Source organism: Rattus norvegicus, chromosome X, assembly GCF_021556685.1.
Source record: "Rattus norvegicus strain SHRSP/BbbUtx chromosome X, alternate assembly SHRSP_T2T, whole genome shotgun sequence".
Classification (NCBI taxonomy): Eukaryota; Metazoa; Chordata; class Mammalia; order Rodentia; family Muridae; genus Rattus; species Rattus norvegicus.
The window spans coordinates 129,120,802-129,137,211 of NC_141554.1; the positions used below are offsets into that span (position 1 = coordinate 129,120,802).

A 16,410-nucleotide genomic window follows, 5' to 3' on the forward strand; every position below is an offset into this window, starting at 1 on the left:
AGGTCATAAGGAAATATAGGTTGAGGTATGAGATAGGAAAGGAAATCAGGGGAAAATGGAATCAGTTCCCCTCAACCAATATGCTTCAGAGGACAAAGACCAGGGCTTTTCCTAATTTGACCAAAAAAATAAAGCCACTTCGAACCCACTGAATGACCCTGCTTCTCTAATCTTAGCATTGACAAATCAGCTGGTCATAGTGATTGAATATACTATATTTCCACTACAGACATTTATTAGGTGAAGATGATAAAGGAAATGCTATCTGTAAAAGCGCTATGTGTCTTTGTTTTTCAGAGAGCTGATATAGCTGTTGCTCCACTCACTATAACATTGGTCCGTGAAGAAGTCATAGATTTCTCAAAGCCATTTATGAGCCTGGGAATCTCCATCATGATAAAGAAGCCTCAGAAATCAAAGCCAGGCGTCTTTTCATTCCTGGATCCTTTGGCTTATGAAATCTGGATGTGCATTGTCTTCGCTTACATTGGAGTCAGTGTAGTTCTCTTCCTAGTCAGCAGATTTAGCCCTTATGAATGGCACTTGGAAGACAACAATGAAGAACCTCGTGACCCACAAAGCCCTCCTGATCCTCCCAATGAATTTGGAATATTTAACAGTCTTTGGTTTTCCTTGGGTGCTTTCATGCAGCAAGGATGTGATATTTCTCCAAGGTTTGTTTGTGTGTAATACAGAATACCTGCTTGTATTTTGTGGTCTTACTGCCCTCATGTCCATCTGGTATTCACCTGCATCAACTTCAGAGTTCTTTCATTCATTTCATCCAATGACAAATTGTCATCACGCCATTTTGTGTGCTTATGTCTATGAGGTGAGTGTGTCACTGGCGATGCTTTGAATGCCTAAGGTTTGCTGCAATGCTCATAGATACCCAAATTCTGGATATAGTTAACTGCCATGTAATATTCTTATGAGTGTATCCTCATTAATTGAGTTGAAATATCTTCGCATTTGCCAAGGGACTGAGTCTGGACAAAATGTGAAAGAAGATAGAGCATTTCTTTAAACCTTCCCACCTTCCACTATTAGTATTGCCATTCTCTTTGTGCTCTCAGACTGCCCAGAACTATACAAGCATATGCTCAAGTTTCTTAGCTAAAACTATAAAACTTCTCGAAGAAAGCAGCAGAAAATCAGTTCAAGCTTTAATGGTGTTGACATATTGAAAATCATCTGGCCATTTATTATAAAGTTAGGCATAGAGTTAAAATGTGATACAGGAATTTTACTGTCATTTATACCCACCTAAGTAAAATGTATAAATGTCCATAGTAGCTTGAGTTGTAATAGACAAAATACAGAAATAAAGCAAAGGTTCAGCTCGTAAATGGATGAAGAACTTGTGGTACATCCATTCAATGGAATACTACTCACTTAAGAGAACAAATTATTCATGCATCCTAACAGGCCAGATGAACCTTGAAAACATAATGCCAAAGTGAAGTAATTCAAACACAAAATGCCACACCCCACTCCACTGTAGTTGAATATACCATTAGAGAGAATCCCATTTGTCCTCAGCAGACAAATCTATAGAGGTAAAAAAAGACAATTACTTCTGGGCAGAGTTTGAAAGGAGAAGAAAAATCAAAAGATAACAATGGTGGTGTAGTAGAGTCTGGAAAGTTTGCCTTTGCAAAACAAATACAAGAATCAGAAACAACTTTTATTTAAGTTTTTAATTTCTTGTTCATTACAGGCTTTTTCTGCTTATTTTTTGAAAGAAATATACTGGACTGGAGAGATAGGTCAGTCATTAAAAGATAGGCTCACGATCAAAACAAGAAGAAATGTACCACTAAAATGTTGCTTGTTCCGATGAATGAGATTTTAATGACGACTTATATTTGCATGTGGGGCATATGTCTTACTTGTCTCATCCTTGTCCTAAACCTGCTGGGATTAACTACAAATGGCATGAGGGAGCTGATGGGGTGATATAAAAACATCCCAAAACTGGATTGTGATGATGGCTACAGAACTCTAAATTTACTTAAACCACTGAGCAAATATAATTCTCATGAGTATTAACACTTACACTGCTAAGTTGTATTCAATGCAAACTTATGTCAGCAAAGCTATTGAAAATACTGTACATGGCTTGGGATGTAATGTAGCTCAGTGTTAGAAACTTGCCCAGCATATGCAAGACTCTGGTTCAATCTCCAGGACCAGAAGACAAGCTAAAAGTGAAGGTCCTGGTCCTCACCAACAAAGCAGATTAATTCACCTAATCACAAACAGTGGTGAATTCATACACAATATTGTAACTAAATATACCATGTTTGTAATCATGAAAAGAATGAGGGGCCAGGGAAATGACTTGGTGGATAAGAACGCTTACTAAGTATGAGAACCTGAGTTCAAGTAGCGGGAACCACATAAAAAGCCAGGCATGTCTGTGTCTGCCTATAACACCAGCATTGTGGGGTGGAGACAAGCAAACCATGAGGGCTCACTGGCCAGTCAGCATAGGTTATGCTTTAGGTTCAGTGAGAGACTCTGTCTCAAGTCAATAACATTCCGAGAGATAAAGGAAGACAGCAGTGTTGTGCTTTGCTTATTAGCATACCCATGCACTCCCATACATATGCCACATATACACACCATACACACACACCCCACCACCCCCATAACAAACATACACACATGAAAATTACTAAACAAAACACTGCAACTTCTGTCAAATTAAGCATTAATGCAAATACTGACTAGAGTCAATACTGTAAATATACAGGGATTTAGAAATTAATGACTTGGGGCTGGGAAGATATAACAACCAATATGGTGGTTCTTTTGCAACCAGGAGGACTTGATTCAATTCCCAGAACCCACATCAAAGCTAAGCATGGTGTTGATTGCTTCCAAACCCAGTGCTAGGCAAGTAGACATAAGGTGACCCATGGTGCTCACTGGGGAGCCGGTCAAGCCTAATTTGTAAACTATAGGCGAATAATAGACCCTGTCTCAAAGCAGAGGGTGGACAGTGTTCCTGAGGATGACACCCATGTCTTTCTTCCTGTCTTCTCTACACAAATTACTACAAATATAAAGATTCAAAAAGGCAATACCATTTTTCAGCGTATCTTTGTGAGATTAGCCATTGAGTGCATTAAACATTTGCCATAAAGCTTTGCAGCATAACCGACTGTGTAGCCATCTTCAGGAGATTTTTTTTTTTTTTTTAGAATTTTCTGTGTGTATCAAGCCTATGCATCCTAACTGCTCCTCCCTGCCTCTCCCCCTCCCCCTCCCCATTCTGTTAAAAAGAATTGCCACCCTCAGTCAGCTGGGCCGGGTTCTTCCAATTATTTCATTTCCTGTTCCTTGTGTGTTCAGACTGTGCCGTTTTGTGATATCATCAGGCAGTTCATTTGGTTGCCTAATTTCTTTCTGAGTTTTGAAAAACAGTCGCTTTGAGAGTCTATGGCCTCTGAATGTATCTATAACTGAAATTTTTCTAACATGGCTTAGTAATCTGTGCTGAAACAGTGCTGAAGAGTCACTAAGGATAGAGATTTTCTTGGTTTTCTGTAAGTCAACTTTCAAAACTACATTTGTGTTAGAAAATCCCACTTAAACAGGTCTCCTCAAAAGTCTTTTTTTTTAAACAAATATTTATTCAAATTACTTAATTAAATAAGAACTAAAGCTGATACTAAAAATGACAAGTGAGACCAGTTTGGGTTTTTTGCTTTAATTTCTGGTGGCAGAATTTAAGTTATGGCTTTTCTGTGGCCCTAAACATAGCAAATGCCTTTTCTTTCCAAGGTACGGATTTTATTATATTGTTCAAAATGTCATCATATAGTACCATGGCTTACAAATTTTTCACCATGACCCACAGTAAGAAATCATTTTTCCATCTTGGTTTACTATGCATAAATGTAAAAAAACAAAGTTATATCAGACATTATTGCTACAGTACTTTGTATACACCAAGACATTACTATCCTGTTTAATTCTTCTTAAAGCTGGCCATGGCTCAACTCACCAAGAGGCCAATAGAACACTTGTAACAACTATTATTTTTATTGCACTTTTGAGTGAGAAATCATTACTTCCATGAGCTCTATTTTCCAACCTATGAGTAATCATTCCTTTGATACTCCTTTGGGCTCACAGAAGAAGGATCTTTAAATCGTTTGTTAAAATGCTATGCTCCATAGCATATGTAATGCATGCCTCTAAGCAAAAACCATGTTTCTCTGTCTCTTGAGATCTCTATTGACTATATATTTGTGATCAACCGTGTATCAGCCCAGCCCACTGTAATTCATTTCCCTATTAGGAGATTTAGAACGTCCTGACAATAATGTAGTTGCACTGTGAGAAGTGTAGTTGCCTTTACTGAAAACATCAGCACTACACTTTGCATAATGACCTCACTCCGAGTACAAAGCTCCAGGAAGCCAAGAATGTAAGCAGAGACTATACAGTTACTTTCCTCAAAATTGAAGTCATTCGATGAATTGTCCTTGAGATTATATTTGAAAATAGAATTGACTAATATTCCACCAGGAGGAAATATGAGAGAAAATTCAGTCTAACTGCTGCCATTTCCTAGGGAAAATATAACCTTCCCTGGTCTCCCACTGTGGACACATGGACACATTATCTACAGTCTCACCTGAATCATACTCTAACCATTGCCACAGTGCACGCATCTTGCCTACTTTTAAGCTGAAGAAAGTGGCACTAGTTAAATAATTCGCTTATACACACTGATAATAATACCCAGAACTCAAATCTAGCTCCAATCCCAAACTCTTGTTCTTCCTCCTATGTGCTTGCTGTTCTGTTCATATCCTAGACAACAGTAGTTCCTAGAGAGCTGACACAAGGGAACCTAACTTCGTGGAGATTTTTTTAAAGCCAGCAGTTCAATTACTTCCACAACCACTTCACATTGCCAATCTGGAGGAGCACGCTTGGTTTCCTCACTCCCTTCATGCTCGGAAACAAGAACTGTTTTCCGATTTCTATCCCTAAAGAAATGCAGCACTTGTTAATAAAAAGGGGCGGTGAGCATGCGTAATACTGCAGAGTATGTGCTCGCTCAGAGCATAAGGCTGCAAAATCAGCAATAATGCATTATGAGAAAAACTGCTGGCGTCATTCCATTGCCATCAAATGCAGTTATTGACAGTTACCTAGAAACCTCGGGATTCTGCATCGATATTAGGTTTGATATTTGAACTGCTCTAATTGTTCCGAGGGAATTACTTTGTTCTACATGAAGCTGTAGGCTGAGTCAACTTCAGAGAAGGTAATCAATGTAATAGGCCAAGGCTATAGCCATACATCAACTGATTTATTGAAGGGAAAGTTCAGAGGAGGAATAAACACCTTCAGTTTAACCCTCTTCATCCTGAACGTGTGCTGGGGGCCACCAGGTGGGGGCAGCCAGATGGAGAGAGCAGAGCGATTGAGCAGGAGTGCTCATCACAGTCTGCTCAGCAGCTGTGTATCCTGGGGCAACTTACCCAGCCTAGCTAAGCCTGAGTCTCTCATCAATACAATGCCAAGCACAGTTCCCGGCCTCTGAGCTTAATAAATGTGAGCTACTGTTATTATGAACTTAGATTCTCTTAATCATCCTAGTCTAGTGTCTTTACCAGTCAATACTGATTTTGGTCAGAGTGCCTACAAGAATTGAGGAATCCAGCTGAAATGATGGTGCAAGTGCAAGACTGTCCTGAGAGACGAGCAGTGGCATTCCTTCTTGATGCCACCTAGAGCTTTTAAAGATTACAGCTCTTGAAAGCACTCTGAGAGCAATATTCCCTAATATGTCTCTCACATTGACAAGGGGTTATAGCGTTTTACAATCTGAAATGTGTTTCTTTTGTGAAACTTTGATAGAGCCACTTGTGCCATCTAAAGTCCAAGCTCAGACAAATGCTCCCCCTGCTGGCTTTCTCTGAAGCTGCAGGGATAACTGCGGGCTAGCCAAGTAGAAAACAAAAGGATCAGGAGAATTACCAAAGAGAAAACGTGAGGAAGGGACTCACCATTGGGCAAAGATACTCCAAAGGTATTTTTTTATTAAGTTTTCAAGATAGCAAGTCCTTTGAAGAAGTAGACAGGGACTCCTTCACATTTATACATGACTTCTACACACCTAGATCCTCCTTTAAAGGGACAGATATGTGTAGAATAGCAGGTGTGAGGGGTTTCAGCTGCATATTAAGTGCTAGCTTTCCTTTCGTTATATAGACCACTCTCTTCTTTCTACAGCCAATTCACTTCACTATAGTAGCGATGTGGTGATATATAGTAACTTAAAGGCAGGATTTTTATGACAACTATTTCACAACTTCAGCTGAAAGCTGTCATTTCCATTCTCTGGGACCCAGTTACTTATTCCCATCAGAGAAGATTGTAAGAAACAAAGATTGATTCTGTATATTTTTAAGACTCTATCATACTCCCAGCACTGAATGGAGGATTGTAATGATGGCTATGTCAGAAACAGAAGGGAGGAACGATAAAGAATTTGGACAAAGGCGAAGGCTTTGGTTTTTCCTTAGCTTTGCCATCTCATAAAGCTAAAATATTGCAGATTACAAAATTTACTAATAGGATGAAGGTTATGGTCTCTAACTCACTTTCACTGTCATTTCTGATGTCACAAAATACATTTTCTTATTAATGTAGGAACTCCGGTTTCTTAATATTACAGTTAAGAAGAACATTGTCTGGCTGTTCGATATATGTATTTGGCAACATTTTTCTATGTGTGTTTTCTTTTCTTTTGTTAGCAATTGATTTTCGTTAATTCATAGCTCTTACCGTTTTGTGAAAGGCATGACGTGCACACTATTTTGTGTTTTTTTAAAGCCTAAGTGTGCAGCATTTTTACAGCCATTTCATTATGCTAACCTTGAAATCTGTCTTGTGCAACAAAACTCCTTGGAATGAATGTTAAACATTTTGCAGCTACATTAATGGAAAGAAAGGTACTGGGAAATGATGGGTCTTTCTAATTCAACTCTAAAGTCTTGTCTTATTTTAATAGACCCTTTATAAAATGTGACAGGGTTGACCCATCAGTCACTTTTTATATAGTCGCCCTGTGAAATGTGGCCTTAAGTGGCTGTAGCTTCACTAATGAGAAAAGGGGGGAAATCCAAAAATGCTTGTGGTGCTTCCTCCCTGTGGGTTCCACTACATTTTTCTTCAGTGAAAAGATTTAAGCATGCATGCCAGGTAAATGGAAGAGGATGATAGAAATTCCGCTAAATCCTTTGTCAAATCTACTACTGTCTTGAGGAAGCAATATTAAATGCAATCCTCTGCATTCTCTGCTGATAGTACCAAACAGTTTGTTTAGGTCTGTAAAGCTATTATGTCAGTTTTATACGGACAGTCTCTCAAATTTGTCATGCTTATCCATACCAACATCCCTTGCAACTTGATGGATTAGTTCCAGGACCCCTGTCAGATACCAAACCCTGCAGATGCTCAAGTCCGTTATATAAAATGGCACAGCATTTTGGCATATAATATATATATATGCATCTTTCCGTGTATATTAAATAATCTCTAGATGGCTCATAACACCTCAAACAATGGAAATACTAAGGAAATAGTTGTTACACTATTATTTGGGGAATTGTAAGGGGGAAAGTCTGCATTTACTGAGGACAGCATGGTCCCAGATATTTTCAATGTGCAGCAGGTCAAATGTGTACATGTGGAATATGAGGATGCAGAGAGCTGACTGTATGCCATGAAATTAACCACATAATTGCCAAAGTCAATAACCAGGAGACAAGAGGCCACAAAAAGGACCATTTTGCACTTAGGTTTATTTTCAGTCATGTCAACAGCCAATCTCAGCTGAGTCATTCTGATCAACCACATGATGATATGAGTCAGTATTAGGGTGGCCACAGTAACTAGATTATGATATGCAGGCCTGATTTAAAATCAGACAGACATAGCCACAGTCCATTAGCCTCAATAAAATGGCACAATGTAATTTCCATAAATTACTGTATTTTCCTCCACATTTCAAGCAGGCAATGCATAAACTGCCATTAGTATTCACAGCATAATATACCTCTTCCCATATAAAACTCCAATTCTGGAATTACTCCAAACTCAAGCTTCACTCTGGCCTCAGCAAAACCCATCATTCCACATCAGGATGACTTTTAAAGGTACAGTGCAAGTAAACAACAAATAACAACACACAAACGTGTTCAGTGTTACCACAACCATATTTCTCAGTGCTGGTTTAAAATCTATAATCTTCACACCATTTTGGATTTCCTTATCCAAAACCTAGTTATTTTCATGCTACAAAAGTTTTGGGTATTTTTCTTCTTAGATGTTTTTATCTATTTACTTCATTCATTTTTTAGTTTCATTGGTGAATGAGAGAGAGAGAGAGAGAGAGAGAGAGAGAGAGAGAGAGAGAGTGCCCAATAGCATGTAAGCGGATGTCAGAGCATAGCATAGCATAACTCTTTGGGGAGTCAATTCAATCCTTCCACATGTGGGTCATGGGAATCTCTTTGTCAGTATGAAACCACAGACAATTTATTTTCTGCTTCTCCTCTCTGTGCCTATTTCTTTATAAAACTCCTTGGCGTGCTTATCTATAATACAGTCCTAGGCAACAGAGATGGGAGATGTAAAAAGTTGATACCCGTCAAGCAATTAGAACAGCTTACCACAAAGGAAGTGTTCAATTAGTGACAGTTTCTGTTTTATCAATTTTATTACCCTACTGCTATGGATGCCATTTTGAAGCGTTAATATTCTGTGCAATAGTTACTTTCAGAGTCAGATAAGTCTATGACATGTTCAAAAATTTGAATATGTCAAGCATAAAATATTATGAAATGTCTAAATTTTTAATCCAAGTACGTTGTATACTTTTAGCATTGGGAAGGGTGACACACTCTTTTCTGACTCATACTCATGTGTTTATTCCTTCTGATTAAAAAAATTTTTTTTCAAGATACAATCGTAAGGATGCAGATTTTCACTTCTAAAAAGTGAAAATGAATATATTTGACTAAGTTTTAGGTATCCAAAGAAAAACAAAAACTGCAGGCTTAAAGATAATCAAGTGTATTTTTTAAAAATAAGTAATCAAGAAATAGTACTTTTATTTATCAAAAACACTTGACAGAATTCTCAGGTTACATTCCCATAAACAGCTGAATTTTCCACATGCTAAGAAAAGGGGGGTCATCTTGGGACACAGAAATTTGAATTTCCTTCAGAGTGGTAAAATCATAGAACATGCAGAGAAGACCTTGATTTGTCAGTTCTCAGCCCAGAACTGCCCTCTTCCCACAGAGCCTGGAGGTGTGCCAGGCTCCTACGCTTCTTCTTTACTTTCTAGCAGAGTGGGAGCTCTTTCTGTGAGATTTTATGGGCACAGAAAAACATAGCCTAACCAGGAAGGAGCTTCTCTCCACAGCAGAACTATACAAAGGATGATGTGGCAATATTTTATAAAACCAAAGGAGCAGATTTTAATTTCTGTAGACCACACTTGCTCCCAGCAATCCTGCAAAGGAAGTGAATCCTAATCTTAGTCACAAGTCATTTCTGAGCATTCGTTGCCCTCTGACTTTCCACATTCCCTCTCCATGAGTAGCACTTGTAATGGAGGAACATAACTTACAACTCTAATTCTATGCTAAAACTTTTAGAAAATACTGTGGCGTAGGTCCAACTCCCATAATTCTGATCTGACTTGTCCAGGGGAGACTCTAGGCAAGGATTATGTCTTGTTTTGCTGTCTTTTGTGGGTTTGGTTTTGTTGTTGTATTGTGCTGTGTTGTTGATGGGCAAGCTTGAGAGTCGCTGGTGAGAGCAATGCTTGTTCATTTCTCAGTTTGATGCACTCATCACTTTCAATAGAATCACGAATGATGCCTATGAATCACATACTCTTGGGAAAGCAGAAATTCTGAATCTACATTTTAGCAAGACCCCTCCCAATGCCAATGAACAATAATATTGACTTTTTTTTTTCATTTTACAATGTGTCTATCTGTGACTACATTCCCTAATAATTGGATTAAAAAGTTGAAGAAAAAAATAATGCTTGTTATTAAAACATTCCCACCACTTTCCTACTAATTGAATACTGTTAGTTTCTAAAGACCACATAGAATGAAATTTCAATAGTAAGAAATCAATGGCAGAAACCCAGTGGTGGTGCATGCCTTTAAATCCCAGCATTCAGAAGTCAAAGGCAGGCACATCTCTGAGTCTGAGGCTAGCTTGATCTATAGAGAGAGTTCCAGGATAGCCAGGGCTATTACACAGAAAATCCCTGTCTCAAAAAAGAAAAGGAAAGGAAATATTCGGTAGGATAGAATTGGCTTCTTTGTCTTAGGATTTGAGAAGGAAAGAAGAGGAACAACAGTGTTTTAGTACCTCCCAAAAACTGTATAATGAAGGGAGTTCCCTACTACAATTAGGTCTATCCTGGGTGGCTAAGATTCTTGTGTGAACAGAAAGTATTTTGACCTCTTGATCCTCACTAACCATTTACATGACAATGAAAAGAAACCTTTCCATTTGGCACTATGCCTCATGGTGACCAACTATACAAAACAGCCAAGTCTACATTTGGACCTCAAGTTAACGGCATGAATTTGTCACTATACTCCCATTTCCCTTTAAATATAAAAAGTATTTGGATCCTGTATTTTGCATGACATGACTTTAGGTCACATGTTCCCTAAATTGACTACACAGATAATCACCTGTGTAGTATTTAAAAGTCCAGATATCTAGGTATTCTTCCCACCCCCACCCGGAGCTTTGATTTAATTGATCTTGGATAGACCACAGTGTTTAATCTTCTGTATGTGTACCCAGAAAAGGTCATAGAATGCAAATGTACGATGTGAAATTATAAATGAGAAATGGTAAAAGAAAGATTTTTTTATTTGATTAAAAAAGTTTGATTCTAAATCTGTGCTAGTTTTGAATCACTGAGACAAAATACCAACTTCAAGGAGGAAAGGTTTACTTTGGCTCATGATCTCAGGATTTTTAGCCCATAAGTACTTGGCCCCTTGCTTTGAGCATCTGCTGAGGCAATACATTATGACAGGAGCATGCGGCTGGTGAGACCTGTTCATGTCCTGGTGTCCAAGAATCAAGAGAGAGGGGAAGGACTAGGTTCCATTATTCCATTCAAGGACAGTCTCTCCTGTAACCTAACTCTCAAGCTAAGCCCCATCTCTTAAAAGATCCCTTAGCACAACAGACAGACCAGCAGCCCAGCTTTTAGCATGTGATCGGGAGACCTTTGAGATCTAAACTAGAGAAAACCTGGAGAGGCCTAAAGAATATTTACCTGTGTCATCATCAAACGCAATCATGACATCATGTTGTTAACACATGACTTCTGGCTGATGTTTTGATTCCATTGTATCATCAGCTTCCCTCCTTCATCACCTATAATAAAAGAATGCTTTTCTATAAAGAAAAACTTTCTCCAATTATGGTGACTTTTTAAAACTGAGATCTGGGCCTTCTGGGTCTAGACTTCTTTTGTTTTGTTTTGTAGATCACTTTCTGGGCGCATTGTTGGAGGGGTTTGGTGGTTCTTCACCCTGATCATAATCTCTTCCTACACTGCAAACCTTGCTGCTTTCCTGACTGTGGAGAGGATGGTGTCCCCTATAGAGAGCGCTGAAGACTTAGCCAAGCAGACTGAAATTGCATATGGGACCCTGGACTCTGGTTCAACAAAAGAATTTTTCAGAGTAAGTACTTTGCTGTTAATTCAGCCTGCTGGTTTTTATTTCAGTTTCACAAAGACAAATTCGCAGCACTTTTAAGTGAAACTAAAATTTCACTAAAAGTGAAAATCATTAGTAGGAAAGTGATAATTTTGTCAAAGGGCAATGTCTTAAATACTATTCTGCTTAGTTGTAATCGGATCCATTATCCATTAGACTCACGGAAGACCTAACAGGTGACATGTGGCAAGCACTGAATTTGAACTCCTAGATTTTAATCTCGACCCTGCTATAAAGCGAGTATTTGTTCTTGGGCAAGTCACTTAGCTGCTTTAGGCTTTTGTCCTCTTACTTGAATAATTTGGGGATTGAACTAAATAATACCTATTCTTTTGAGCTTTTATAAAAGCAATGATTGTTTTTTTGTCTCAGTGGTTCACATAAGTTAGATAATTAACTATAAGACTTTGACAGGTGATGGACTAGAAGAAATTATATATTCTATTTTAGACTTGGTTCTCTACTGAAATGTATTATAGTTGTTTCAGATATGTACATGATGATAATGTTGTTTTCAAGGTACTTTATAATTGTTTTCATTTCTTGAATAGATTTGTTTTGCGTGCACCCCAAAGGCCAATTCTTATTGAGGAAAGAGCAAGTTATTCACTACCAAAACTTTGTAAAGCTATGTAAAGTGCACTGCCATTGTTAAAAACTCAAAATTTTAGTTGTACCAGCAAGAAAAAAAAAGGGAGCTTCATTTAAACTAGAAGATGAGTCCGTGTCATATGCTGCCACTGCCCTCTACTAAAGACACTATAAATGGTTGACACAATGACACAAAAGTCACTTTAGTGTTATATAGGAAAAGTTTTGTCACTCTCTCCAACCAATAAACATGTTCCTGGATGGCAGGTGTAATTACTGACTTTTTCTCAAAGGTCCAGAGTAAACAGATGTCTCTAAGCTGACTTGTTTTAATAAATCAGTAAACAATATATTTCTCTGAGCTTTGTGGGGAGATTTTAATGGAAAACTAGGAGGAGGGTATCTCTTGACTTTATAGCAATTAACTAAAACCTGTTTTTACTCCCTGAAGAATGGGAAGTTAGTTCTGGGACCTTTCAAGAATTCTCTACACCTCAGGATAGCCATACCTCACTTTTGCCACTTGTGTACAGAGCAGATCATTATGTTCAACTGAGGTAAAAACATCAAAATGATGTTAGGTTGGTGTCTCCTCCTTCCATGGCAGTCCCAGAACCTTATTTAGGAATAGCACTTTGTCCCCTGATATCACTCACATGTGTCAAAGCTGGAAGCCAGGGATTTCCATCTGTCATGTACTGAACATATCATTGGCTCCATGGAAATCTGATTTGGTATCAACCTTCAACAGAGCTTATGTTCACCATCCTAATAGGTATCTAGTCACAATATGAATTAATTGACCACTTAGGACACCACAAAACCACACAGACCCTCTGATAAGGGGTGCTTATTTTACAAGAAAGCATTTTTCTTTTGACAATGGTATGAGATTAGGGAGGTATGTGTTAAATGGTAATCAATACATGACATCAATTCCCATTAAGCTTTCAAAGTCCATCCATCCATACCGTAGGCAAAAAAAGCATTTCTGAGAAGATTTGTTAGCAGACAGGCTTGAAAACATGGCCATATAATCAGTGTGCCCAGACTTCATCCCCATGTACTTTGTGCCTGTATCTACTGATCCAAAGGATGATGGTTTCATTAAAGAGCAGCATATTGCCGCTGATTTGAATCAACAGCCAGTTCTGAACGAAGTTACTGTCTCATGCTAGTTGAATTTTGGATTCACAAATTCCTGGTGACCTTTGCAGCCAATGAGTAGTTCCTATGGAAATGGAGCTGCTTTGAAAATCTGATTAGAAGCAGGCAGATGTAAGGAAGTGCAAATCATTTCTGAAGCCCTAAATGACACATTTTCTTTCTCTAAGTAGTCACTAGTGACAGTGTTAAGACTGGAGGGAGATCCAGAAAAGCACATAAAGCTTGCTGATCTATGAGTGAAACCAAACAGTGCGAAAAGTTAAACTGAAAATGTTCCATGAATGTAACAAAGAGAACGTTAGTTATTCATACAATACATGCACCCAGCCTACTGAACTCCAAACCACTTTTTCTCTACCCCACCCCTCAGTGAACTCAATGCAGCAGAATCGACTATCTGCAAGAAGAAGGACTTGATGGCCATAGTCATATCCCTTCAACTTCAGACCCTAGTGACTTCAAAGTATCAAGGAAATTTTAATAATAATAGCCCAAACTTTAAAAAAAATGGAGCGCTCTGACAGTATGCCTTCCAGATTATAGACAATGAAGCAAGACCACATGAAGCATTAACAAACATAATATGAGCAGGTTTTTCCACTTTTACTCAATATGAAAACCACAGAGATCACCTAGTAATAACATAAAACAGCCTAAGGCCAGCCCTCTAGATCTTCTCATATGAGAAAGAAATGAATTAAATTAAATTCTCTTCTAATTGCCCTGTAGACATTTTTTAACTCATCCTAGGCAAGACTGTCACTAAAATGATGATAGTTTCAAATGATCCCTTTGTTTGTTCCAGTTTCTGAGTTTTCCCTAGCTGTCATTTTACATTCACATAAAGTCCATGAAACAGTGGGACCTGTCCCACCAGGAAAAGCAGGAAAGAACTGAACAAAGTGTGTGCAGGTGGAGGAGACAACCGGGGTATTCCCATCAGCCCTCTGGACTTGAAAACTGATTTCCTTCGACAGCAGCTCCCAACCAAAGGTAGAGGCACAGGTGCTAAAAACCAAACTGACAGCTTTATTGTCACAGGCCAGAGAAATGCCACTATGATGTGCAAAGCTGAACCAAAACAATTATTCTCCACTCCTTTTTGGAAATTTAATCTGATACAGATTTGTGTTAAGAAATAGTACTGCACAGAAGAAGCAATTCTAAAATCACTGCCTTCAGGCCTCCTCCAAACACCTTTTCAAATATTTGTCAAGACTGCCATTAATACAGATTCAGGGCTAAAAGGAGGAAGTTTTAAATGAAATGTTTAAGAAAGTGAATGTTGTAGGAGCTGAGAAGATGGCTCAGTCAGTAAACTGCTTGCTGTGCAAAATGAGGACCTGAGTTCAACTTCTAGCACCCACATAAAAAGCTAGATATGGTGATATGTACCTGTAAGTTCAACACGGGTTAGGTAGAGACAGACAGAAGGAAACAGAAGCTCCCTATTCAGCCAGTCAATCAGTAATCTCCAGGTTGACTGTCTCAAAAAATTAGATGGGGAGCAATTGAAAAAGACACTCAGTTCCAACCTCCAGCCTCCATACATCCACACACTTGTAATTGAACACAGCACACCACGTGTTCACACAGCGCACGCACGCACACACACACACACACACACACACACACACACACACACACACAAATATAAAAGGAAAGGACTACAATGAGTGGGGCCTTGTCTTTACTCCCAAGGATAAACAAAATAATTGACCATTATTATTAGGAAACCATTGAGGGAACCTTCTTTGTTTTGAGTAGAACACATTGTAAGCCCAACTAAACAGTTACTTATGAATAAGGGTTTTGTCTTAAAATAACACCTGTTGACTGTTTTGTTGTTTAAAATTTTTGATGCAATTAATAAAAAGTAGAGATCTTTCCAAACAGAGGCAGGAAGTAGTCTGCTAATAATGCTTAAAGTCAACTGCTACATTCAGAAAGACACTACCCCACACACGCACACACACACACCACTCACTCAGACCCCACATTTCTTCAGTATCTGCTGGTTTTCTACAACATGACTTTTTAAGTACATGAATAAAAGAGAAAATTCCTTCTTTGAGTACACCTGTGCCAAGTATGTTGACATTTTGAGATGACTGGAAAAATGTACCATTGATCTCCTTGACTCATTTTACATTTCCTAATATTAAGTAGCACATCAAAATATAAAAATCTTTTTGTTAAAATTTTTGTCATCTAATACCATGATGCAGTTGAAGTTTTGACACACAGTGTATCTGGGTGGATTCAAACAGATGTCATTAGCTTAAAAACACAAGTTGGAATTGGTGGCATATACCTGACATGCCAGTACCCAGGAAACTAGAGCAAGAGGATTACTGGTTTAAGACCACCCTAAGCAACATAGTAAGCTCAAGTCTAACCTGGGCTACCTAGGCATTGCTTCCAAAATGTTGCTAATGTTTGAGAATACAGTCAAACCAGATACAAGGGGCCACATAACAAGAAGAAATTGCTGCCTTCTACCACATTAGATAGCAAAGGCCATAAGTAGACCTTCTAGGTCAAGACTGAAGATGGAATAAGCCACAAGATAATGACACTTAGGCCCCAAAGAGAGACACATAACATTGAGACAACTGTTGGCTTCCCACATCCCTTAGCATCCATGGATTCACTCACAGAACTTCTCTGCAGACAAGGAACAGGCTGTGTAGAGAGAACAACCTCTAAAGAAGCAGGGATTGACTCAACAACTTAAGTTCACAACTCAAAGCATACTTAACATCTATCTTCAAGAGACAGAGGCAATTGTCATAGAAGACAAACGAATAATAATACTATAGGTTGCATTATTTGCTCATCA

General features: G+C 38.5%; 1 protein-coding gene across 11 annotated transcripts in view; it reads left to right on the forward strand.

Annotated features, from left to right (window-relative positions):
* Gria3 (glutamate ionotropic receptor AMPA type subunit 3) overlaps positions 1 to 16,410 on the forward strand; it is a 263,524-nt gene that overhangs the window by 202,014 nt on the left and 45,100 nt on the right. For all 11 annotated transcript variants that reach the window (XR_015646201.1, XR_015646200.1, XR_015646199.1 and 8 more), the window contains 2 exon segments: positions 298 to 674; positions 11,576 to 11,774. Coding sequence is in view for 8 of the 11 variants with exons in the window: in XM_087599277.1 (XP_087455403.1) it covers positions 298 to 674; positions 11,576 to 11,774 (576 nt within the window). In the remaining 3 variants the exon portion in view is untranslated.